Source organism: Paramormyrops kingsleyae, chromosome 2 (genome assembly GCF_048594095.1).
Source record: "Paramormyrops kingsleyae isolate MSU_618 chromosome 2, PKINGS_0.4, whole genome shotgun sequence".
NCBI lineage: Eukaryota > Metazoa > Chordata > Actinopteri > Osteoglossiformes > Mormyridae > Paramormyrops > Paramormyrops kingsleyae.
In genome coordinates, this window is record NC_132798.1 from 15,722,875 (window position 1) to 15,749,742 (window position 26,868).

At 48.8% G+C, this 26,868-nt stretch overlaps 1 protein-coding gene across 8 annotated transcripts in view; it reads left to right on the plus strand.

Moving 5' to 3' along the window:
* The window catches only part of unc5ca (unc-5 netrin receptor Ca), a 118,071-nt gene that overhangs the window by 65,537 nt on the left and 25,666 nt on the right, over positions 1–26,868 (plus strand). For all 8 annotated transcript variants that reach the window (XM_023836618.2, XM_023836619.2, XM_023836621.2 and 5 more), the window contains 2 exons: positions 8,969–9,072; positions 22,162–22,342. In XM_023836618.2, coding sequence (XP_023692386.1) covers positions 8,969–9,072; positions 22,162–22,342 — 285 coding nt within the window. The remainder of the gene's footprint in view (positions 1–8,968; positions 9,073–22,161; positions 22,343–26,868) is intronic.

The following is a 26,868-nucleotide window of genomic DNA, read 5'->3' on the forward strand; positions in this document are numbered from 1 at the left end:
GCACAGACATGTGCTTAATCTGTCCTGCTCCTGGAGATCTGAGATTTTGATTGGTCCAATGATTGGATGGTGCAGCGTCTTGGCTGTCCAATCAAAGCATGTGGCATGAATACAGAATGGGGATTGGGTGGTTCCAAGAAATCACCATATGGATACTATAGTATATATCCCTGTAGATCATATCTGTGGAATTTAATGAAGACCACATGGATGCTCTCCATCTCGTGGATCATTCTGAGGGCTGTAGGAATGTTCTTCTTCCTATGGATCGTGATGAAGACCACATGGATGCTCTCCATCTCGTGGATCATTCTGATGGTTGTTGGAATGTTCTTCTTCCTATGGATCGTGATGAAGACCACATGGATGCTCTCCATCTCGTGGATCATTCTGATGGTTGTAGGAATGCTCTTCTTCCTATGGATCGTGATGAAGACCACATGGATGCTCTCCATCTCATGGATCATTTTGAGGGTTGTAGGAATGCTCTTCTTCCTATGGATCTTTATGAAGACTACATGGATCATTCAGAACACTGAAGTGATGCCCTACTTTATGTGCCACTTTCGTCCTCTAAAACGCAGCCTTCCTCCTGTCATTCATTACTCTTGTGCTTTCCGTTCCTGTTAGATTGCCGTCTAACCCCCCACCACTCCCCCCGTCCCATCACTCTGGCAGCCTCCTTCTCAGGTGTCCTCAGCTGCCTCCTTTCCGTAACCTTTACTTCAAAGTGTTGCTCCCCTCCTTCTGCCTTAAAATCTTTTCCGATTAAAATGTTTTGCTGCGGGGCAGATAAACACAATCTGCAGGAAGTAATGCGGAAACGGAATGGTTTTAACCCCCCAACCGCTGGTACCCTCCACACATTTCAGTCGCTGGTTGCCCAAACCCCCCCCCACCACCACACATTTCAGTCACTGATTGCCCAATTGCCATCCTCCCACACCTCCGCCACACATATCACTCACTGGTTGCCTAATTCCCTGCCCCCGTGCACCCCACCTCATTAATAAGTAGTGTTCTTTGTTGTTGGGCAGTGCTGATCGATGCCGGACCCATAAACGGACTTGCTTGTGTGGCCCATACCATTACAGCGAGGGTATTAATTGTGTGCGTGATTTGTGCCGGGCCGCTCCTGCTGTGAGTTTCAGGCGGATGGGAGCAGGCCGTTTCTCAGCCACCATGCCACCCTGCGGGCCCCGTCTCCGGTCAAACCCTGCCCCCTTCCCCATTGCATGTGAGCCTGCGGGATGGCCTGAACGCTGGGGGCCCTGGGGTCCAGCAGGTCTGCCCACATCGATATTCTGCTGCCTGTTTGACTGAAAAGGATTTGTGAGGAGGGGGGGAGGTGCGTGTCTGTGTACACTTGTGTGTAAGAGCCATAATTAAGACATATTTAGGAAATGCCAACTCCCCAAGCCATAAATGGCATGAACCCTCTACGGCAAACATTTGCACAGAGCATTTTGTAGTGAAGCATTTGGAAATATGTCGGCAGCTGTTGGACATGTGCCGCACAAAGGCTCCTGATCATTTATTGCGGCCTTTTAAGGTAATTATGTCAATCATCTCGCATGATTTTTCCTGTAGTCTTGGATTGACATGCTTGCTGCCGGTAACTTAACTCCCCCCCCATTACATGCTTCTCAAGTTTAGTCTGAAACAAGGTGCAATGCCAGCTTCTGGAAGTTTCCTTAGCAGGATGCAGTCATTTGTTGGTGGAAGTTTTTTTTTAATCTAACACAATGGAATTTTACAAGAATCATTTATAATTTAGCGTGACAAACAGCCAAAGACACCCACTTTGTATAATTATAGTCAGATGTACTTGTACTAGAAGCCTAAGGAAACAACCTAGACAAAAGATTAAAAACATTTATGCCGGGGTTTGGTACGAGTTCCAGAATTCAGATCCAGCCATTGTGAGCACTGGCACTTCCTGGGCCTGTAATGGAATGGGGGGGTTAAGTGGTTTTTGGTAGCAGGAAACTTACTATTAATGATTAACTATTAGCTATATTTTTCTCTACCCATTGGTCTCGTGAAAGTCTCTAATTGCACAGTGAAAACAGCAACGTGATGCTGTTATTTTTGGCTTGCTAGGCAAGCCCACCCCAATCTGTCCGCTTGTGAGAGAAAGGGAGTTACAGAAGGCTTTCCCATGATCCTCTGCTCTAAGTGTTGAGACATTAAATATCCTTTTTCTCCCAAAGCAAAAAACAAGGAGTGTTTTCCTCTTCTCCCAAGCATCTTTTAATCTCATCATTTCTCAGCTGATTTGTATGGAAATTGCATTTGAAGTTAACCCCCCTCTGCCCCACTACAGTTTAACTTTTCTAATGATGAAATGGGCTTTTAATTCTATATTGTAGAAGGAGAGGAATGTTCTCCATTAGGAGCTGAAGATGAAGCTGATGGATGTCGCTGGATAAGGTCTAATCATTGGTTCGATGGTTGGAATCCCATGCAGTGACACTCGGGAGATTAAGGAGTGTGTCATTAACAGTGACTACAGATACCATCTAGATACCAGAAAGACTTCTAAGCTCAAAGGTCCCTCGGGGTGCCGTGTGTTGTACCCTGTAGCTAGGCCCCCAATTTATGCCAAGATATGTAAGTCACTTTGGATAAAAGTGTGACTGTCAGCAGTTAAATAATGTAAAGATGTGGAGTAATTTCAACGATGCCAGTGCATGTTTTCAAAGCCCCCCCCCCCCCCCCCCCAGTGGCTGATAAGCAGAAAGTAGCCCTTCATGCATCATGACCAGCCTGCTCTCTAGGGGGTGCTCTTAGGCCTGCTTGACTGTTGTTTTTTTTATTCTTGTCTGGAGCTGTGGCAGTCAGAGAAGGGCACGCTCGCTGACGGACTATCTCCTGGGTGACTTTGAGCCGCCCAGCCCTTTGTTACCTGTGGCTGATTAACAGCACACTGGGGACAAGACAAGAGGAAGGACATTGGGGGCTCAGTCTCGCAGTCCCCTGGAAGTCCTGAAAACCTCGGGTCTTCTTCCAGGATGTTTTTTTTTTAAACACTCACCATGCTCTTGCCGTGCTTAGCAAACAGATTTACCCGAAGGAATTCGGTAATGTTAAACTCCCACCCGTTTGTACAGCTGGATGTTTTACTGAAGCAATTCACGTAATTTTCCCGCTCGAGGGCACAACAGCGCTGCTTCCAGGAGCATTTTTTGGTCTCCTGTCCAATTCCCAAACCGTCTTGCCATAGCAGCTCCTGGACAGTGAGCCGGTCTGTGAAAACAGTAGCTGTTCCTCCAGATGAGAGGGAAGAGACGGATGGAGATGGGGGCTGTCTCTCGGTGCCAAGCCGCAGTGCCCCAAACGGGGCCAGTGCACCCTTCGCATGCTGCTGGGATGCCCGGCTTTCCCGCGCAATTTACGAGCGCTGCCGTTCACTAACCCGCGGCATGTCGGAACACGACCAATGAATTCTGCCGGACTGGGACCAGCCTGGAAGGCCATAGAAGGGCATATGTGACCCAGGGGGACTTGGCCGTCTGGGCTTGGGCTCGTAAAGGTATACGCTGAAAAAACACTAGATCCATGCAGCTGGGAGTGATTTTCCTCTAGAATCTCAAGGCGGTGTGGCCAGAGTTTGCGGGTAGCTGTCTTTACTGTTTCAAGTCCATCTCCTGCCCCATTAACAGTGGGCGCAGCGGATCTGATCTGAACAGAACTTTCTTGGACATTGTGTCTCCCGGGGAACAGAATTTATTTGGTTCCTGAGCAGTTCTTAAAGTGTCTCTGTATAGTTTTGGAAAAACCCATAAAATGCTCATCGTACGGTTGTGTCCCGATGATGCTCACCTTACTTAGACAAGCACAGTGCCACTACGCTGTTTGCTAAGGATTATGGGATATCCTGTTCGGTTTGTGGTAATGGGTTCACTACAGAAAAGTCTGATTGTAATGGGCTTTCTAATGCCTGTCTCACATTGGAGTCACGGTAAATGTTCCCCCATAAAGTAAGGTCAGGGGAGAGAGGCGAAGTGTGTTTTTTTGTGTGTTGGAGTGGAGTGCAGCCCTGGTGCTTCCTGTTTCCTCTCAGATGGCTTCCCAATGAGGTATCCCATCATCGGGCCAAGCGGAGGTCAACCATTTGGATACAACCTAGCCATCTGAGGAGTCACTCCTCCCACTTGTCCTGGCTTAGGAAGGTGTGGAGGTGGAGGAGGTGCCAAAGGTAACCTCTTGCTGGCTCCGTAACAGGGAGGAGGGCGCCTCCCAATGAGCTGGCCGTTCGGAACTGTACTCGCCAAGTGTTACTCAGAAGGTCCTCCTGTCAACTCGCAGAGCATTTCTCTCAATGGGGCACCATATGGATGCATTAATGGCCCTTTCACTCCTGGTTGATTAGGCAGAATATGTCTGGGTAGATGACAGCCAATCAGAGCTGACTCTCTGCACTCCCTGTCTGACAGCACGGTTGGAGATAACTACATGTTTTCTCTGCTGACGACATCATCTGTTTGCCTCTCCTGGGGTTATTGTGGGGAAACTGTCCACTGCAGGGTGCTGAGGGAGGGAGTAGGCTACCTCCAAATGTCCTTCAGCCCTATCCTGGTCAGAAAAGACACCGCATGCTAAAGACCATTGGTGGAGCATTCCTATTAAGATGTTTCCAAAACATATTTCTTTAACCCTGACATGTTGAGTGACGTAAGAAGACTGGAGGGAAGCTGGCGTTCTCACACCTAAAATGAAGAAGTCTGATGGAACGTGAACTGCCGGAAGCAGCTCACCATGATGCATTCCATGGCAAACGGTGCTCTGCCCTCGCTGGAATGTAATCCGTCGCTATCAGAAGCTCTTAGGCCTCCACTGGCACTCGTGAGATGTGTCAATACCACATACTGCGTTACTCACCACTCGTACCGTCTTCAATGTCAGCGCATCCCTTTGGCCAAGGTCGCTATCCCATTCAACGCATTGTCATGCCACAGGTTTTAGCCTTCTGTCTGTTTCGGGCTCCCTTTATTAAATATTATGTCATTCTAATAAGTGGGAACCGCATGCCAGACTTCTTATCCATAATATTTCTCTGAAATCATTCATTCTGTTATTTGGCTGTCGGTGAGGCTTTGCAAAAGTCCCGGTCACCCACCGATGGAATACCGGCTGTTCTCATGGCAACCGCTTCTTTACTACACCCTTCTTTCTGCTAGAAAGAACAAGTAGGCTTAGGAATCAGGTGTCGTGGGCTGAGCAGACAACAGAGTGACTCCACTGAGTAAAAGAAAAAAAGGAATCGGTGAAGGTGGAGCCTATCTCAGCTGACACACGGGTTTACCAGTGAAAAATGCGATGTGACTGCATTACCACCCCATCTACACAGACGGCAAGGATTGTATTCAAAAAGAAAACGTAAGCCTGCCTTCTAGTAGGCAGTGAAATAGGGTTTGAAATGTACTCCTCTTCCTAGTTCCACTTGGATGGCGTGGAAATTTCTGGCGATCTTCTGCAAACTACCTTCAATAAATAATTTGACCTGTGATACAGATTGTACTTTCAGCCCAAGTTCTGCAGAAAAAAACAAAGGCCAAACTCCCTCTGTGTGATAGAGGAGCTGCTGGTGAAGGAATCCAAACAGACACCTGTTGGATTACCAAATATCCCAACAAAGATGAAACTCAGACGTCCAAATTATGAATGTATGAATGAAGATTTTGAATAGTGTCTTTCATCTCAAAGTGAAAACAAAGATCTAAGCCCGCAAAGCCGTGTCAAAGAGATAGGGTTGACAGTGCCTGTGAAGACATAAGGAAAATATTTTGTCAACGATCCAGCTGAAAAACAAAGAAAACAGGATTCATGCCTCAGCTACTGGGAGGTATTTAAACACTTAAAGTGCAAACACCACTAGAGCATGGAGGCGGAGCACCAGACATAAAAGGGAAGATGAAGCTATCTGAGATACATCTGCACGGAGCCATTAGCATGAAAATGACATACAGCAATAAAGACATGTGCAGTAAAAAGTGGTAGACTGGAAAACACACTTAACACAGTGCATGAGCCAGGTTCATCCTGCAGAAATGTGTGTAAAGCCACATTTCAGGACAAGGTTATAGCTTGGTATGGTTTCTCAAGGGGTCATCTCCTTCTCGCTTTGGTCTTCTCGCCAACATCCCTCACCCCTGTTTGTAGCACATCTCATCTCCTTCTTGCTTTGGTCTTCTTACCAACATCTCTCACCTCTGTTTGTAGCACATCTCTTCTCCTTCTCGCTTTGGTCTTCTCGCCAACATCCCTCACCCCTGTGTGTAGCACATCTAATCTCCTTTTCACTTTAGGCCTTCTCCCTATCATCTCTCACCCCTGTCTGTAGCACATCTCATCTCCTCCTTGCTTTGGTCTTCTTGCCAACATCTCTCACCCCTCTCTGTAGCACATCTCATCTCCTTTTCATTTTAGGTCTTCTCCCTATCATCTCTCACTCTTTGTCTTAAAAGATTTGTGATTGATTTGGCCCCCATAAGTACCCAGTGATCCCTGGGAGTTATTAACAGATTTTGTCCTGTCATATTACAAACACAGATTTCCCATCATGAGGACCAAAAGAGATCGGGCGATGGTGGAGCCCACACAACATAAACAAACATGAAATCTAGGAGCAACATGAAATCCAGAAATAAAAATAAACATGTATATATTGAGATTATGGGCCTTGGTTCTCATGTCAATCATGGGGTTCTGGGTTCCTTTGGGAATAGGTGGGCAAAGCAACTGAAGACACCAGTACAGCATACAGAAAACAAACACAAGGAAACAGCAAAATCCAGCCCCCACTTCCCTCATTTTCTGTCTTATGCACTTTTTCACCAGACAAGTTGAGTTGTGGGCTATTTTTAGTGACCTCAACTTCATGAAGACTCTGTGCCTGGGAAGTGAAAGTTGTGCTGAAATCGTGAGGAACGGTGAAGACTTGAGCTCATCTTTTAGCATGGTATCATGGTGAAGATGTGTGTGTTGTATGTGTGTATTTTTAAAAAAAGCAGCACAGTGCCTGTCACCATGGACCACGATTAAAAAAGAATACAAAATACAGTAGAAGAAGGACAGCCACAAACGGAAAGGAAAACTTACAGTGTCAGCTTATTTTTATCGTTAGTAACCCCATGAGGGTGAAGTGGAGAAATACGGACTGCAGTCTGTATGTACAGAAAAACGGTGCTCTCAGTCAGAGGTGTAACCGCACCCGCATCCATTATTAATCAGCACGGAAAAAAGGCAATTAAATTCTTGCACCTAAGAAATGATCCCCATTTTATTTTGCCCAGTTCAATCCCTAGAGATGAGCTGAAAGAGAACCCAACCCCCCCCCCCCCCAACCCACTGGTCCTGAGGCAACATGTTCAAACCCAGGGTAACATGCCAGCCTCGGGACTCAGAGGAAACAAAGTCATATCACGACACAAGCAGAAATTCAAATGGCACCCATGTGCTCGCACTCCCTCCTCTGCTCATACATAGCCTGGTTCCTCGCTCTCAGAGACACGCATGTCACTGTGGGCATCCTGCCAGTGACCAGCACTGTAAACCAGTGAATCATGTTTAACCACAACACAAGCAAACTTTACAGCTGGGGCGATTGTAGCGTTTGACCCTTGCGGGGAGCGGCCACAGGCTCCTCAGCTTTTAACCTAAAGAAATACGGGGAAGGCCCCCCTTCCCCCAATATCCCTGACAATAAGATTGTCGGGGGAGGGGGGGCATGAAATATGTACAACAATACAGAACAATTTGCAAACTTTGCACATCTTCAGGGGTCAGTGACAAGAAGTTGGGTCTAGAATCAGCCATGCTTTCAGCATGAGATGACTGACACTGTTAGCTGTGTAGCATCCCCCTGTCCCAGGCGTATCTGGGGTGTGGTACGAGGCCCAGTGGTATGCTAGAAACTGGAATCACTTACACTTTTTGTATCTCAAACGCTGATGTGAAATGCAAATGGCCTTCAGGAATTCCCTTTGGGGGGGGGCGCAATTCTCCGTCTGAGAAGCTGCCAAGTGCTTCGGCGGTTTTGGTTAGTTCCGGCTGGAATATTGACTGTCTGCCCCCTAGTGTCCGGCCCTAGCATATGCATGTCTATTTGCCAGGCTGTGCACTGTGTCTGTGAGGTATCATCCCATTACAGGGCACATGACAGGGATGCCCAATCGCCCCCCACCCCCCAAGAAGAGATGCCAAACCATTGCAGGATTTTGGCACAGGAATCATATCCCACCCTCTTACATCCCTCCTCCCTACCCTTTGATTGTGTCTGTCTGACACCCCCCCCCCCGCAGCTTAACCCCGAGCTCCCGGCAGGCCGACACCCAGTGTCTGTTTGCTACTGAGCGAGAGACGGATTGGGGGGGGGGGGCACGGGGGCACCTCGCACTGTGCCTTAGCCAAGCGTGTAATTAGCGGCCTGCTCGGAGCCTCCGGGGAATGCCAGCGTCACCCAGCTGTAAGAGGAGCAGCCGGTCACCGTCGCCGCTCTGCGGGGCTCTGAAGAAATGTGACGATGGGGTGGTGTCCCCCTCCCCCCTTCAGGACGGCCCTCGCACCCCCCGCCAGTCTCACCGGCTGTCGTGGCTTCTGAATGATGGGCTATGTGACCCTGGGCGACCCCCCCCCCCCCCCAGCCCCACTTCCAAGTTCATGCATACCGCCATTTTAGAAAAACATTCAGAATCGCGTTTAAGTGTGAGGCGGCGCTGTCTGAATCCGTAACCCCCCGGCGGCCTGGAGTTTAGCTCCACGATGTGGTGTTAAAGGGCTCATCTTCTCGGCTCACAGCCATGCGGGAAGCCGCCTTTTTGTGGCACAGGGTGTGGACACATGTTGAGCTGACAAGTCTGGACCCAGGACGCGAGTGGTCATCTGGCATGCTTAATGGCGCCTGTCAGGCCCACCAGAGTGCTTACTCTGCCTCAGTGGAGCTGTCCGCTTCTTATTTCCTCAGATCTCAGGAAGACCTTTGACCAGGAGCCACTGGGGAAGGAGGTGTCGCTGGAACAAGAAGTGCTCCTGCAGTGCCGCCCACCTGAGGGGATCCCGGCCGCTGAGGTAGGCATCGGGGGTGTGGCTGAGTCCGGCCAATCGGGAGCCAGATGGAGGCAGCTCATGTTGTGGGAGATGGGTCATTTCGATGAGTATCAATGGAGCCATTCAGACACGGGATAGCATCCTGCCACTCACACGGAAATAAAGCAGCCGGGGCTGTCTTATTCAGGCAACAGTATTGTGAAATGGGGGGTTAAATGAAGTTACAGTTCGTGATACTCTGAGGCCCTCCTCCATCCTGCCAGCCTCCTCGAAACCTTCACAATCCATGGAGCAAATTGTGCTCAATGGAGCCATCATCAGGCTGGGGGCATGGGGGCACTGGGGGAATGGCGTAAAGCTTGGCCCACACACACATCTCCGGGTTTTCCGCTTCTTGTTTGGTTTGGGGGGGGGGGGTTCTGCTTTCACTTTGAAAAGTGCTAGGAAATCGTTGAACTACACATCCTGAGTTATGGCATCATAAAAGTACACCCCCCCCCCATCCATCCCCACCTCTGTCACTTGTTTCACAAATCAAGAGCTTTGTGTTTTCGATGTTCTTTCTACTGCAGTTTACCCCCCCACCCCCAATCAAAATGCCCCAATAAGAACGAGACAACAGCAGCACCAGGCAAACTGATGACAAGAATGACAAAAACATTACTGTGGCACTAAAATGTTTAATCTCCCTTTTCTGTTTTACTCTGTCATTATGAGCAATAATTCTGTCATCATTCAGTAAAATGTGAACCAGGTAGATTAGTACATTCAGTAGATCAGAAATAATGAACTGTCTACTGACTTTTTAATATTACTATACATTTAAACTTCTGTAGGGCTCCAATGCTGAGAGATCTTTTTGATTCTTCTCTTGTCCAACGCATTTTATTGTAATGTTGACCTTGTGTTAACATACATATAACAAATAAACTGATCTAAAAAAACTAAAACTGTAATCCATTAGATCCGTACATTCTGTTCATTCTGTTCATCAATTGTAATTCAGTAGATCAGAAAAAATGAACTGTCTACTAACTGTATTCCAGTAGATCATAAATAATGGGTTGTTGTACTGTGCACTGTAATCCTGTAGATCATGGAACTAACTGAAATGCAATAAATTCACCCCGCACACAGTCATGCTCCGCAGGCACCACTTCGTTTTTGGTCTGCATGATGAAATCAGCAGGACATGGGGAGAACATGCAACTCCACACACATGCTCACACGCACACACACACCCACGGCCCGGAGGTGCGAAGCAGCAGTCCTACCCGCCATTCCGGCCTCAGCCGGTCAGAGATAATGACTAAAATACCTGCTGGTGAAGCAGAAACGATGGAGAAGCTGCAATAATGAGGCCCCCTGTACTCACAGTGATGTGGATCCACACAGGAGGTTCCTCCCAGTCACCTGACCCCAGGCACATGTTAGTGGCCGCGGCAGAGCAGAGGCTGGGGGGCCCAGGGCACCGTGGGCGATGGGAGGAGAGGCACAGAGACGGCAGGGAATTTTAGTGGACGAATCCACTTCGGCTTCACTTATCTGTGACTGTGTGGCTCATCTCCAGCTCTCAGGTGGCAGGCTGGGAAACGAGGGGCTGTGCAGGTGGATAAAGAATGAGAGAGAGACGGAGAGTGAAGACTGGGACGCAGAGAGTGGCGAAGCAGAAATAAGTGCAGACACAGCTTTCCTGTGTGAGGGAAAGCAGCGAGCAGGGAAAGGCAGGTTAACCCATCGAGAGGATTAATGAGGCCTGGGTGTTAGCTGGAGCTAAATGTGAGCTGGTGCGTGGTGGGGGGGGGGTCACTTTGGTTCGGTGGGGCCTGGGGTCTCACCCAAAGCCTGAACTGCCTCCCTCGCCAGAGACCCCTCTCAATGAAACGGCCATCAGATTCAGAAATTGGCCGCAGCTCCCAGGTGATCCAGCAAGAGGGCGATCCAGCGGAGTGGCTGAGCTTCACCTTCGGGATGCAGTAACACACACACACACACACACGGACACGCAAATGTACACAGACCTGTAAGGGAGCAGCTCCCCACCTTTTCATGACAATGAACCGGCGTAAGCTGGGCCACATCCGACGGGCCAGATTTAATACATTAAGCTGTTTCTGTTTTTCCCTGATGCCCTCAGAAAGCCTGATCGTCAGGGGCTGTAAAAAAAAAAAAAGGTGTGGCTTAAAAATATATAGTTTATCTTTGGCGGTGAATGGACCCCTCCCCCAAACCAGCAGGGTTCTGCAGACAGCCTGTTGGGATCCCCTGTTGTAAGGGGCCGCCTGCATTGTGTACTGCACCGTGTTCCAGTACGAGTCTCTCGGGTTTTGGTGCCTTGAGATCGTACGCTGTGTCAGTGACGGGAGCGGGGGAACGTCACAATGGGCCCATATGCTCACAGGTGGGGCTTACAGCTCGGTCATCTGCTGTCAGATCTTCTCCTGATCTACATCTTTAGGGCCTTAATTCATAATAATTGCGAATATTATAACTGGAGGTTCATGGAGTCCTGGAGCTCATCTGCAGATACATCCTGTGTCCTGTGAATGAGGATCGGAGATCACCGTGGCCTGAGGGAGACCTTTGGGGACCTTTGGTAGAAGCTCTCTGTACTGTCCCAATGTCCCGGGGGGGCGGTGGTGGCTTTATCGCAGCGCTAACTTTGTCCCTCACATGAGCGCTTCACCTCCAAAACAGCCCCCGGGTAAATGGTGACTTCATTTTCAGCGGGGTTGCTGTGTCCTGCGAGTTTGTGACTGGAGGGGGGGCCAGGGTGCTGGGGAAAGGAAGCAGGCCGGCCAGCAAAGCGTCGCATGCGCACCACTACTGGTTCTGCTGGCTGACTTTGTCTAGACGGATCTCCACCCTGGAACGGGTCCCAGGCCCCGCACTTGCAGACGGCGTCCAGCGGTTATCCGATGGAGACCAAGCAAGAACGCGTTTGCCTTGGTCTTCTTGCCCCGAGGAAAGCCTATTTCAGTTTGGGGAACTCCGCAACAGGCCGACTGAAGCGGAACGTGAAGGTGCTTTCTTTGTGTGAGCATCACGCTATGGTTGGTGGGGGGGATCTGAAGTGCGTCTTTCTCTGCTTCTCCACTTGAGTGAGAGCTTGACAGGGGAGGGGGCAGGAGGTGGGGGTGAGGGGGAAGGGCATGTGCGTAGCCCCATGGAGAGGGCCTTTCTAAACTCTTTTCATAAGCCCACCCCCCACCACCTTTACAAAGGGGGTGGGCAAACAGGAAGGCGGGACTCATCCATTCAACTGACCAGGCACTTTGCCGGTCTCATAAAAATCTATTAAAATTTACCAGCTACAAAACACCCCCCACCCCACCCTTTTCTGCTTTCCATGGCACCTCCCTTGTCTCCAGGGGCCTGCCACTACCCCCGCTTTAAAAAAGCATTCCGGCGTGCCAGCGAGTTCGCCGCAGTGAGGAGGCGCGGTTGCCACGGGAGCGGGCTTTCCAGTCAGGCAGTGGTGCCTCAGCCCCATGGGTCCACTGTATTCTTGGGGCCAAAGCCACGATGACAAAGGGCCACATTGTACAGTGGGAACAGAAGGGCCCAGCGGGGATTTGGGGATTCTGTGCCAGACCGTGGCATGCATGTATCATGTGACATTCATGTGAGTCTGCATGTTACATGCATGGCATATGTGGATCAGTGAATGTAGCAGAGGAAGGAGGTAAATTTTAAGGTGGTGATGTAACAGGACCACATGATTTCATATCCGCCGCATCATTGGCTGAGAGTAATACCTCCGCTATGGAATCTGGCTTCAGTCTGTATCCGTGTGCGCTGGGTTTGGCTCATGTCTGTTAGAGTGTGTCAGGGTGTTGGCTGCTGGAATGTGCGTGTGGTTTTGTGTATGCTGTATATGTGTTAGGGCTTAATTAGACGGTGTGTCAGCATACTGTACGTGCAGGGTACTTTGTGTGTGCCCTGTCTGTATGTGTTGGCTGACTCTATTGCTATGTGTATTTCTGTGTGTGTATTGGCTGAATGCTTGTTTGTCTGTCTGCATGGTGTGTTTGTATCTTCGGGTATGTGCGAGTATGTGTTGGTTGGTCATATCTCAGCCTTATTTGTTTTATGTGTGTGTCTGTGTATGTGTTGGTTGGCTGAATTTCTCCATTTGTACATATGCATTTGTGTGTTTTTTCCTAAGAGAGGGAAACAGTGAAGCTGTTGGCTCTTCTGCCCTGCAGTCACATGGTCCATCACCGCAGATCACATGGAGAGCGGGGCACTGTGCTAACACACACACTCCAAGGAAACACCGTCTTCTCGCTGCCTTTGCTCCACCTCTCACAGGGGGACCTGACCACTCTCTGCACGGCCTCCTCCACCCGGCCCTGGCGGAAGGCTCCAGAATGCAGTGGGAGACAATGGCCTCTGGCTGAGAAATACAGATTCTTCTTGGTCTTTGTTTGATGTGAGACCGTAATGTTGGGGACTGTATCAGGGTTCCGCCTGCATACGTGTACGTGCATGTGGTGAAATCTTTTAGCTTGTAGGGACATTTTTCCGGTCCCTACAATATAAACCTGAATTTTATAAAAAAAAATCTGTGAATGCAATCAAATACTAAAAATGCCAAAAGACTTGTATTTTGTTTTGTTAATTATAATTAAGGTTAAGGCTGGGTAGGGGTTAAGGGTGTCATTGTTGGGATTAGGGTTTTGCCCATAGAGCGAATGGACGGCCCCCAGAAAGATATGAGTACAGGTCTGTGTGTGTGTATGTGTGTCTCTGTGTCTGTGTGCGTGTGTGAACAGCTCCATTTATGTGTGTGTCTTAGTTGTGGGCGTGTGAGCGTTTGTGTACCTGTGTGTGTTTATTATACACTCGATGCAATGTGGCTGATTTTGGTTCACATTTGACTAACACCCTCGAAAGCCAATGAGATATAAGCACCATGTTATCATCCTGGCTAGGAGATCATGTGACTCTGCTAGCATGACATAGGGCTGATAGGCTCAGTAGCACTGGTTCACACTCCTCTGACAGGCCTTGTTACCGCTGTTAGGGCGAGGTTTGCTCCTGGTCCCAGAGCCATTTAAACTCGGCGTGTTAGGAGGTTAGCACTCAGGTTTGTTTGGGCCGGGGTCAGAGCCGTCAGAGGCTTTGCTGAGGCACAGCATAGCCGGGTCCCGGCGCCACAGGAGTGCGGTGAATGTGAAAGTACTTAGAGAGTGAACCTCAGGAAGCGTGTGTTCATTAGGGTGGACCCCTTGGGCTCGCCGGCGCATTCAAAATCCAGACCTAGTCTCCGCGGCGACCCGTAACCAAGGACCAAACTTAATGTCTCCCCCCTGTCAATCACTTCAACACTTGAGAGCACCGCTGAGAATGTTTCGATGCCTCCCCCCAACCCAGGGAGGTGGGGGGGGGCGGGGGTGAAGCACTTGAGCTGGCTTCTGGTCTCACTGGCTCAGCATTTTTTTTAACACACATATTGGGCATTCAGATTTTGTCCTGGATTTCTTACTGACACAGTTTTGATTCAGCAGTGTGTGTGTGTGTGTGTGCGCACATGTAGGGTAAACATATCCTTATGGGGACCGCTCATTCATTTCAATGGGAAAAATGCTAACGCTAACTATGACAACCTTAACCCCCACCAAATACTGTACAAGAGTTTTTGCATTTTTAGTTTTTTCATAGCAGTCACCGATTTTTATAAAATAGAGTTTTCCCTTATGGGGACCAGGAAACCGGTCCCCATAAGGGAAAAAAAACGGATATTTATCACGTTATGGGGACATTGTGTCCCCATAAGGATAGGTAAACCCGCCCACGCGTGTGTGAGTGTGCAGGGTGGTGGGGGGGCTCATTGACTGCGATTGCAGGTTCTCTTTCTGTGTTCTGTGTGCTGTGCTCTGTGTGCTGTGCTCCTCTGTCAGTGCTGTGTTCTGTGTGCTGTGCTTCTCTCAGTGCTGTGTTCTGTGTGCTGTGCTTCTCTGTCAGTGCTGTGTTCTGTGTGCTGTGCTTCTCTCAGTGCTGTGTTCTGTGTGCTGTGCTCCTCTGTCAGTGCTGTGTTCTGTGTGCTGTGCTTCTCTCAGTGCTGTGTTCTGTGTGCTGTGCTTCTCTCAGTGCTGTGTTCTGTGTGCTGTGCTTCTCTGTCAGTGCTGTGTTCTGTGTACTGTTCTGTTCTCTTCTCTCAGGGCTGTGTGACGTGTGCTGCGGTTGTCTGTCAGTCATACATTCTGTGTACTATTCTGTTCTCCTCTGTCAGTATTCTGTTCTGTGTACAGTACTGTTCTCTCTCAGTACTGTCTTTGTTGAAAGAAAGGGAATGACACACACACCTGTGTGAGCCCCCACCCCCCAGGAACTCCAGAGGGGCTGGTTCAGCCCAGTTCAGCACATCTGGAGTCTGATTTATGGCATCTCCACACCCCCCTTGCACCCCCGTCCCCCTAGCTGAGGGTCATTGGTTAATGATAGCAGGACCGGGGCCCCTCTAAGGGGCACACGGCGGTCGACGTGCCTGCCGCTGCCTTTCATCCAGCCTGCATTTGTGCTCCAAAGATACACCACAGATCAGCAGTGGCATTGGGGCTCTTTATGTGATTACTGTGTAATTACCTGTAATTAGAGGCCTGTGTTGGGTTTGGACGTTTCTGTGTGATATGTGAAGACCATGTTCAAAACTTGGACTTTTGGACTTTTCTGCATGTGTAGCCACTGGTTTTCGATGTGTGCCTTTTTCTGGAATTCTTCATTTTTGTTTGTTTTCTGAAGGGTGCAGCAGAACTGAGGAAAAGATCAGTCAGGAAACCCCCCCCCCCCCCAAAAAAAAAACATGATTACAGGACATTACTAGTTTACTTGCAGGTATTCAAACCGGCAAGCCTTTGGTCACATGTCCAGCTCCTTATTCACTCCTCTGTCCCCATCCCCAGATTGTCCCTGCTCTTTTGTTCTTGCTGTGGAGGCAGTGTCTGGTTCACCTTGGGGGCAGAGTTGTTCAAGCGGTGTGACTGTCTCCTGCTCTGACTTCCAGCCTCGCTGGTGGTATTGGGTTTGGGGACAGATGTGGAGGAATTCTGAATATAGTCCAAGCCTACTGGGGCCCGTTTGGGTGCTGGTGGCCCAGTTCTGTCTCAGCAGGTACTGGTCTCCTCTAGCTGACTTTCTGTGTGACTCTCCAGCGCCCTCTCTCTCCCCCTGCTGATCACTGCCGTATAGTGTTTCACGGGCCCCAAGCTACGGGTCATAGCGTGAGTAGGTGTATAAAACCATAACTCTTGGAAGTGTCTGTTATAATAGTTTAGGGGGCTGGGTTTCAACCAGCAGGTTCTGGGTTCGTATCCCGTGAGGAATACATCTGTTGTGTAGCTTGGCAGGAACCAGAATATCTTCGGTAAGATATACAGCTGTGGACAGATATATCACGTATGTAAGTTGTTTTGGACAAAATAATAATGTATTTCATGAACATCCTGCTGCAGTTTGGGTCAGACAGAGGGCAGAGGGGTTATTGTATTGGCAGGTGGGCTTCTGAAGCAGACTTCCCTGCAGAACAGAACCACTTTATGGTTCTAGGAGAGCGGTACCAGTATGTGAAGGCCAGTCATAGCACTTGCAGCTTGTGCTTGGTGGGGCATGGTGGGAGACTTGGTGCTCCGCACCAGCGGCGCTTTAGATCACGGCTCTTCAGCTTCTACGCACCTGGAACCTTCCGCTGATCAAATTACAAATGCACCATAAAACAAACCAAAAACAAATTCTCAGGCATGGATTCTTCCTTTGAACTGAGCCATCCCTCCTGGCTCGTTCACATTTGCCTTCTCGTGGAAAAAAGAAAAAGGCATGCCAAGATGTTGGGCCATCGCGGTGAAACCTGCTCTGCAGCACGCAGCTTCAGGAGGTCCCAGGAACCAGTGATGAGAGCGATAGAGCAGTGCAAGAAAGGGGTGTCGCACAACGAGCGAAACATCAAACCTCAGAGCAAAACCTGCCCGGAAAGATGAGCAATCGGTACCGGAGCAGAAAAACAGTAAACATACGACATGAGCACACAGCAGCTTCTTGGGGTAATGGAAGCCTCTTAGATCTCGGCTTATGTTAACCTGGAGCAGAAGGCAAAGCACAATAACAAAGCGGCTGAAACAGAGACTTTAAATTACAAACCGCTCTTAAAATTACAGGCCATGGGTGATATGTGGGACCGGAGGGTATTTCGTTGATGTTGCTTATCAGGACTTGGCAGGTGAGCTGAATGGAATTAGGGGAAACATTCACACTGGTCTGTGTCTACAGGCCTCTGTGCCCTGAACACACGAGGTCTGATAGCTGGTTATTTTTCACTGGCACAAGGCCCATCCAGGGAGCATCTGGCACACACACACACACCGCACTGCGCTCTGTCTCCGAATCACGTTTATTCTGCCTTGAGCTGATTGAGTTGCGTTCCTGTAATTGGCCTGTAATGGCGTTTGGTGTCTGTCTGATGGCTGCTTTGATGAACGTTGTTGCCCGGTGTTTAAACTCCGAGAGGAAACATGCAGCTTTTCTCTCGCTCCTGAGCGTGGCACGATTTTGCCTCCTCGGATTTGTCCATCTTTCCACCTTCGGCACGATGGCTTTGGGCTGACGGGCAAGTCCTCGCCTCCGACACGTGCTCCCAGACTGACATGTGGTGCTTTCTCTGGGTTAATGACAACAAATGAGCCAATTATTCTAATGAATCTCCTGGTGCCAATCAGTCAATAATGAGCAGGGGCACATCTGTTTGTGAACGAGGCTGTGTGTGTGCGTGTATGGAGAGCGGAACATTCTGGAGGCAGGCGCAGAGAGGAAGCTACGCAGGTGTGAGGCCTTCACAAGTCTACAGAGTGTTGGCCAAAGTAATGACTGTGTCCCTTTACCTCCTCGCTTGACCTGGTGAAGTCAGCTTGAGGTCCATCGAAAGCCACAAATGACCCTGAAATGAGTCTTCAGTCTTAAATGATTACTTTATAAAGACACCAACCCTTACACCTACTCAACCACACGCACACACACAGTCCAAGTATTCATATATTTATGGGGACTCTCCAATCATTTCTATGGGCAAATCCCTAATCCTTACTATGACATTTTTAACCCCTACCCAGCCCTAACTTAACCATTAGTAATCAAACAAAATACAAGACTTTTGGCATCTTTAGTTTTTTGAATGCAGTCACAGACTTTTATAAAATTGAGGTTTTTCTCTGTGGAGACCAGAAAAATGTTCCTTTTAGGTAAAATGTAACAGGTTGTTATCATATTGTGGGTGTACTGGGTCCACACACTGTAATAATTACAAATACACACACACGGCCTGTATCTTTAATGCCACTGCAATGACATGCTTTAAAAAGTGCTCTACACATCCCAGCACCAGCCTCCTTGGCTTCCAGGAGCCCTCTTTCTGCTGAAGTTCGACCTTTTTATTGTAATGAGATCTCTAGGTTGAATGTGGCAGTTATGGAGGACTTGGGACAGCAGGATGGTGGCCTCCCAGGAGGGTGCATCCATCACCCCCCCGGATCAAACGGGGCACCTGGCCTGACCCAGAATCACTACAGCTGTGTAAATGCACAAAGATGGGAATATGAAATTATAAACAGCCTCCCCCCTGAACGAGCAAATGAATAAAAAATAAACAAGAAATTATCAGTGCCTTAACAAAACCTTCACAGAACACAGTGGTGTTTTTTTTCCCCACTTAGCTTCTAACATGTAATTTTCCTCCACTTTAGGGTTGCACCCCCCCCCCACCATGCACACACACACTGTGCAGAGAGTGTAAAATTGTACTGCTAGCAGGTCAGCTTGGAGGCCTGACCCCCCCCGGCATGAGAGCTAGACTCACAGCACTGCATGATAGTCCCGCACTGTGGCCTCCCTACCCCTACGCCCGGGGCCCATGGTGACGGGGACACCAAGTCCACTTCATTCCTTCTTCCAGCGCCGAGACAAAGCCAGCCTGTTAATGATCCTCCGCCTCTTCTAGCCCCCACTCCGAAAACGTGAGCTGCGTCCCAGGGCCAAACACCTGTGTTAACTCAACGCTGTTAACACCTCATCCCTGCCCTCTGCATAACTAGCAGCCTCATTGGCTTGAAGGTAACTTGGTAATAAATCTCATTTTTGTTTTCTTTCTATGTTAGCAGAGTCTCTAACATAGAATTTACTCTTGATCCACGTGAGTGTTCTGACCTCATCCTGCCCACCTTGCTCATTAGCATGGCGTTTACTCTGTTTACCCTGGTTACCACGCTCCCGCGCATCGAAAAATGGTGCCAGATTTATCTGGGCACTATTTCGCTTGTAGTATACAGCTTCTCTGCTTCTAATCTACGATAAACAAAAAAAAAGATAGATAATGATAAAGGTTCATGTTTCAATCACAGATAATTTCGTAGCGTGAGAGAGGCTGTGTCTCTCGTCTCAGCACGGTAATAAGTGAATATCTCATTAGTACATACCACTCTGTTCTCCCCATTGGCTTCATCCCTCATTTATGGCTGCCTGGAAACCCTTTGATTTTCCACTGTAAATATAAAATAACGGCCCGGAAAAGGCGCCCATCGATTCCGTACAGGAAGGAGGTGCTCTGTGCTTTAAAGGCGGTGCAGGCCTGCCCTCCGTTCAGTCGCCATGCAGAATCTCACTGGAAATGCAATTTTCTGTTTTGGCATGAAAGTAGGGCGGCCGCTAATTAGCCGATCGGCCGTCTCCCCGCGCCCCCCCGATGGGTGATTGCAGCCGTCCGAATGCTTTTCTGATTTTTATTTTTTTATCTTTTTCTTTTTTTTTTTTACATTGTAATTGCTATGATTTCCAGACCCCCGCCGTGCTCGGCGGGCATGGCGATAAACCTCCCCGGGGAGGGGGTCGGAGCGAGCATGAAGCCGAGCGTGGGGGCATTCGAGCGGAAGAACGGCGGGGATAAAGGGTCTCTGGGGGTGGCGGGGGGGGGTGGGGGGGGTTCCTCTGAGTGGAGTAGAGGCATAGGGGTGCCTGATGCCCCCCTCTTGTGCTCTCATCCTCAATTCAGGCTACACTTGACCTTGAGTAGAGGTCCCACATCGCCCCCCGCAGGTCATCTCTTCTGCCGACTGCAGCCCGTGATGTTATAATTATTATTGTTATTTATTGTCTTTGCTCTCTGGCCTCACACTGGCTTGGCCATGGCTTCGTTTTGTGGGCGAGCCTCACTAGCGTCCCCCCCCCCCCATTCCGCTCTCCTACGCTCCTTAAAACAAACCGTTTTGACATAATTTCGTAAACCAGTGCTCACTAACCATTTACTTATCCGTGCTTGAGTCACCGCCTTGACTGATTTATGCTTAAATATTTTCGTAATGTCTACAATATTACCGCTGATGAATTATGCACCACCGATGTAAAAGCGAGAATAAAACTCACTTCCTGGGGGTGCCGTGGTGGCAGGGGCCCGTGGATGCAGAAACGCCCCCCCACCCCCATCACCTTCGTCACCACTCCAGTGGATGCCGCACTCACAAACACACAGGGGCCCTAGTAGTTTTGTCTGCGCTGTCACATTTGCGGTTCTTAGGCTGCGAGCACCGGTTCTCCTGGCCACAGAGCCACACGAGAACATGGAACACAGAGAAACACTATGTTGAATTTGCCCTGTGTGTGTGTGGCAGGGTGGCTGCCTTTGCTGGGGCAGTCGCTGCCACTCAAGCGGGACATCAGTTTTGTGGATGTTTTACTGATTTGCCTGAACGCCTTGGATCTGCTTGTGTGTAACCGTGTGCTGTATGGGTTCCAGGCTTTGCCACGTGATTCGTCTGCTCCCCTTTTTGTTTTCCCACACATAAAAACCGTGTTTGTAACGTCAGCTGACAAATGAGTTTTATTATTGCAGAGCATCCGTATAAACAAACAAACAGTGATAAGGATGATTTATGGCCAGTTAAAGTGTCAGTGATTTGTTCGTCCGTCTGTCACCGAGAACAAGCTCGGGAGGTTCTCCAGATCCACACCCATATGGGATTCTTTTTCCCGTTGCTGAGCAGTGGGGGAGAAGTCTGACCAAACAATTCATGCTCATAAATGAGTGAATTCTAAGTAGTGTTTATATATATTACCCAAAATCTCTCTCCCTTTTGGAAACAGTAATCTGCTTAAGGGTGGTGTGGTTCCTGTAATAGCTAAAATTCTGTGTGACGGACACATATGATTCCCGTTCTTTATCAATGGGAGGGACACAGGTATCACTTGTAGATTATTATTTCATATACCCTTTTTCCTTATTGGATTTAATATTTTTTTTATTTGTGGCTTCCCAGTGCAGGAGCAATATTCCATCTTTGGTGTCGACCCACAATGCACTGGGAAAGGTAGTGACATTGAATCTGTACGTGATTTTTCAGCATCTGACTTGTTGAAGCAAAGTGTGTCATATGACTTATAGCTGTATAGAAGTTCCTTAGCGCCTGACCTCACATCTCTTTATGGCAATCAGAGTCAGAACGATGTATCGCTTTATCCTTCTGTACACCCCAGGAGTAGTGCGGGGAGTTTCGCCAGTCGGCTCGGAGAGGAGGTTCAAAGCAGGAACGTCGTGTTAGCCCGTTAGCGAACTTTCCTCTATCCTGTCTGACCGTACCTGACCTCGAACTTGGATCAGCCCTGGCTCTGTAACTGTGAGGGATTACCTCAAAGTTTCCTGAATCATCAGCTCTGAGTGGATTTGGTTGCTGAGCTTTTGGGTTAACCTGTATTTAAAAAAAAAATAAAAATTATTTTCACTTTCATGATCAAACAAAGCCTGAATCTTTCTGACATAGCCATAAGAAATGTCATTGTTATTTATTTATGATGTAGGTAAAATTAAAGTATTTGTCCAACTAACGGGGAGCATAAAGGTAAATAAAAGGCAGGGCATTAGCAAATGCTACTTTTTGTAAATGAACATATATTTCTTAGCATTTGTATTATAAAACATTGTGTCGTGTTTTATTTAATAATGATAATTGATATGAAAGGTTTTGAGTCTTTTGAGCTTATAATGACATACACACCTTTTTCCTGCTCTTCTTCAGTCCCTTTCATTGATATTCACATCCTTCCATCCATGTCTCTGCCCCTGTGTCGTCATAGGTGGAGTGGCTGAAGAATGAGGAGGTCATCGATCCGGCGGACGACCGCAATTTCTACATCACGATCGACCACAACCTCATCATCAAGCAGGCCCGCCTCTCGGACACAGCCAACTACACCTGCGTGGCTAAAAACATCGTGGCCAGGCGGCGAAGCACCACCGCCACTGTCATCGTCTACGGTAAGTGGGGGTCGGTGGCCTTTCACGCCGAATATGGGCAGTTCACCAGCATCTTGCAGTTTCTACGGCACCCAACCTTTTTGCTGTTACGTACATCCTGCATCTGATGCTAATTCTCTCATTTCCTCACAGTAAAGCCATCGCCCAGCACATGATCCGAAACGGCATCCTTCAGCTGAACTACATTTACATTTCATTTATATTCATCAGATGCTTTTATCCAAAGCGATGTATATTTTTGAGGAAGCAGGGTCAGCCAACCGCTGGAACAATAAAGGTTAAGAGCGTTGCTCAAGGGCCCGACGGCCACATCACGCTGGTATTTAAACTGGCGGCCTTCCGCATAGAGAACTGGCATAGAGTCCTAACTCACAGAGCATCCCTGCTACCACCGTCTATTCACAGACTGGTTTGTCCTCATCCTCCTCATCCCACCTCGCCTCCATGAGCCTATTGGCTGGCCCATTAGTGCATGATGGTTGGTTAATTGAAGTCATTGGTCGTGTGCTGATAATACCAAACGACCTGCCTTTACTTTCATATGCCCCACTAGCAATTAGCTCAAATTGCCGTAAAAATACATTTAAGTTCTCTCCAGATCTGACCCACTTTTAATGTTTTGGCTGCATGCCTCAATCTTCCATATAACACCATGTTATTTCTGCCAGTATCAGAAACAAATTGATTTTTACATTAAAATTGCCCAACACATAAGTCTTACACTTTAAACTTAAGCTGTTTGTAGTATTAGTATTAACTGGTTGGGTTCTTTAATGACAGTGTGCCTTGTCGGAGGTATGAATTTCTCAGTCTGTGAACATGAATATGAAGTTCTTGCGGTGAATGTAAATGCTTGAGTAAAACGCTATGATGGGAACACTCCTGTTATATTGTAATTCGTCATATATGAGGAAATATTTGAAAAGTGTAAATGTCATGCAGCTGCCCCCTCTCTCCCCCCCCGGCCCCCATATAAGATATACATTTGTTTTACTTCCTCAGACAGTCGTGGCTGTTTCCATGCTTTACCCACGCGTTTGGAGTTCTGTTTCATTAATTCACTGTCAGTGCCAGAGGGTCTTTTTCGGGGAGCGTATTGCGGAGGAACATTTACATTTCACATTTACATTTTCTCTGCTCGGCTGACGGCCGCCTTCCTGGGGAAACTTACATGGCCGTTTTGGAGAGACGCAAACGCGGTTACGGGAAGCGGTGGCGGAAATAGCGCCGGCGATATTCAGATTCACCGTGGCAACCCAGCTTGGTTTCAGGTCGGTCCTGAATGTATAAACTAAATTTAAGAATCTCCCGGATCACGTCGGATCGCAGGGGGAGTTGATTTTTCTGATTGAACGACTCCTTTCCTGGGTGGCATTGGGACGTAATCAAAGTCCCTCAAAGGAGAATTGTAGCTGACTGCAGAGCAGATGTGAATAAAGATTATGTCACAAAGGGAGAGAATGTAAAGTAACAGAGTAATAGGACATGCTCTGACACAGGGCCCGCTGCCTCCGCGCCCGAGCGCTCACCACGTGTTCGTGTACACGGTGCACGGATCCATGGAGCTCGTATGTTTACGTGCATGCCGCTCCTCTTCCTTATGGCTGGAGTATTTCTCTGTTTGCTGTAGATTTCTGGAATGTTCTTCTTCATGCCATTCCGGGCTCAGGGCTCACACCCTCTAGCTTTCAGCTGTGTGTCTCTTGCCTACAGTCTCATCTCTTGCTGTGAATATTGAAAAGATACTTTTGGACCCTTTTTAATTCCCTTTTGTAACACCTGACTGGAGCAGGATGGTGAACAGAACAGCATGAGGATAGAGGCGGGCAGAAGGGCAGCTGGAGAGTAGGGGAGAGTAGGGGTGGTACCCCGATACCCTGGCTAAAATTGCCCACTGTGGCCCTTTCGCATGTGGCCTCCTAATCAACCCCTATATCTAATTGGTGAATCCGCTCCTGCCCCTTCACTCACCTTAGCTACTTAGGCTCCCCACTGATTCTGTAGAAGTGCTTTGGGTGTCTTGAAAAGCGCTAACTAAATGTAACATTCATTCATTCACTCATTCATTCACATGAGAGAGAGCAGAGGCCAGTCTTATGTAAGGCCTGGGAACAGGCGTGTAGGCTGATCACATGACGTCACTCAGCCGCTCTTGTCCGTGGTCTGCGTCTTACAGCATTGCATGCAAATGGCCGCCAGCCCCGGTACCACTTCGTATTCAGCATGTCATATGTTCACCATCAGGGATCCAGTCCTCTCTTGGCATTGTGTTTACACGGATTCCCGAGTGTAAGAGCCACTCTCGTGTCCCGGATATGCTTTATTAATAGGATTACTTAGCAGAATTTCTCAACCAGAAAAGCAAAGTTTCTGGATGATTCCTATCCCATTAAGTGAAACTAGATAAAGCAGTGCTAGAAGTTTCATCAGCCCCACAACCCCCACCTCCGCCCCAACCCCCCCTTTCACCAGCTGCCCCCAGGTCTCTGGGCCTACCCATCATTCATTTCTGCTTAATGGTGCAAGGTCAGCATGTATGCACAGGCAGCCAGGTGTGATCACCACAATGGGCTCTGAGTCAGAGACGTAGCTCGATTGGATCGTGTTACCAAAAACCACCTCCTTTCCTATGAATGTTATTAAACACAATACCATTGTCTCCAAACAAATTACTCCCGAGTGCTACTTCCACAGCAATTTATTGTGTCTTGTTTAAGCTCTTATTTATTAGCTCAGACACAGTGTAGAGTGTAAAATGATTCATGGGTCCGCAAGGCCGAGGCAGCGGCGAGGTTTAGGACCGCAACCGGGTCACGACACTCCTTTTAGGCCTTAGGGCTCTCCTTTTAGGCCTGGACACCCCTGTTAGGAAGTCAGCCTGTCCGCCATGAATGTGACACGTGACCCAGCTCAGCCAGAGCTCAGAAGCACACCGGTCGCTGTGGCGTTTATCTGGAAAGTTCCAGACACGGTCGATAGAGGGGAGCCTGGCCAAAGAGTGCGGTGAATGGAGATTAGAGGGTGAATACGGCATTCCGGCATGATCTCCTTCCCGGAAAAGGCTTCCCGGCTGCTGCGTCTTTCCATTCATGTGTGGATTATCCTGCGAGGGCCGAGGAATATTTTGATTCTCTTTCTGGAAAGATTTTGTAAGTTTGTGAACTCCCAGCACTTACGGCTGCGAGATGCGGGACCACAAACAAAGACTTGCCAAACTGGCCACGTCCAAGATCCCCAGCACCCCTCCATCTCCTCCAGAAGCAGCGTGCAAAAGTGTGTCCTTGTTTGTCCTGCTCGGGCAGTCCTTGTGGGGCTCCTCTGATTGGCTGAGCCACATCGTGTCACTTACCTCTCATGAATAGAACGGTTGGCTTCAGTTTTTGGGGCCATGCTGTGCTCCGGTGTATTTCTCTTTAAGCACAGCTCTTTCAGAGAGAGGATCAAAGGGCTACTTATTAAGTGCCCAGTGATGTCATTTAAATCGTTAGTCATGAGCTAAGCTAGCAGCTGGTGCTGTCCAGCATGAAGAATAACGACAGCTCGTGCTGGAGGTAGGAAGGATTGTCGATCTTCAGCTGATGTTGAGCAACATCTAAATGAACAAGCAGGAGCATCCTAAGAGAATCATTAACATTACAGAAGCCAAGATAAAAGTAAAGTTATTTCTTTGCCTTTTTGCTTCTCGCTGGTTCCATGTCAATGTGAAAAAACACAGTTTGAATCGTCTTCTCTGGGACTCTGCTTGAAAGGATTGTGTGGTGTCATTTTTTTTTTGCCTCGTCTTTTGTTGCCGCTTGAAGAAGGAGCTGGTGTGGCTGACCTCATTTTGGCGGCGTGAGCCTGGCTGCTGCAGAACGGCGTCGAAAAGGCAGCACACAAGAGGGTTGAGAGAACTGCGGAGCCAGAGTAGTCAGGCGGGGGGTCCTGGGTTCCCCTGCGTGTTTCAGCCGCTTGCTAATGCTGCTTGCAAGAGCACGTGTGCCGGGATGCCTTTGATGTGGGCTCATCCTTTCGATGGGAAAAGCACACTGATTGGGCCCGTTTGTCATTTGGACCGTTTCTTCTCTCAAGCCTGCTTGGATGGAGGGACAGAGGTTGGGGGGGGGGGGCTCGAGGCGCAGAGACTGGTGATTAATCCGGCACATCAGAGGAGCCCCAGAACCAAGCGAGATCAGAACTTTTTCGAAAAGCACACAGACACACACGTGGACTCTCGCGTGCGTGCGCGTGCACACACATACACACAGCTCACGCCCAGTGACACCCACCAAATCCCCGGATTTGTCTTCAAACTATAAGCCAATAAAACTCTTTGCTGGCTTTCGAAGAGCCTCACATGTGCTCACCCGCTCGTGCATCACCTCTGAGAGACCTGTCAAGGGGGCCGTCGATATGCAGGGAGCCTTATGGGCGCTGGGGTTACACGCCGCTGAACGATGTGAGCGAGAGAGAGGCTTTGGGGAGATGGGGGGGTGGAGGGCAAGAAATTGGGTTAGCGGAGATGGAAACTGCTGTGCACTGAGCTG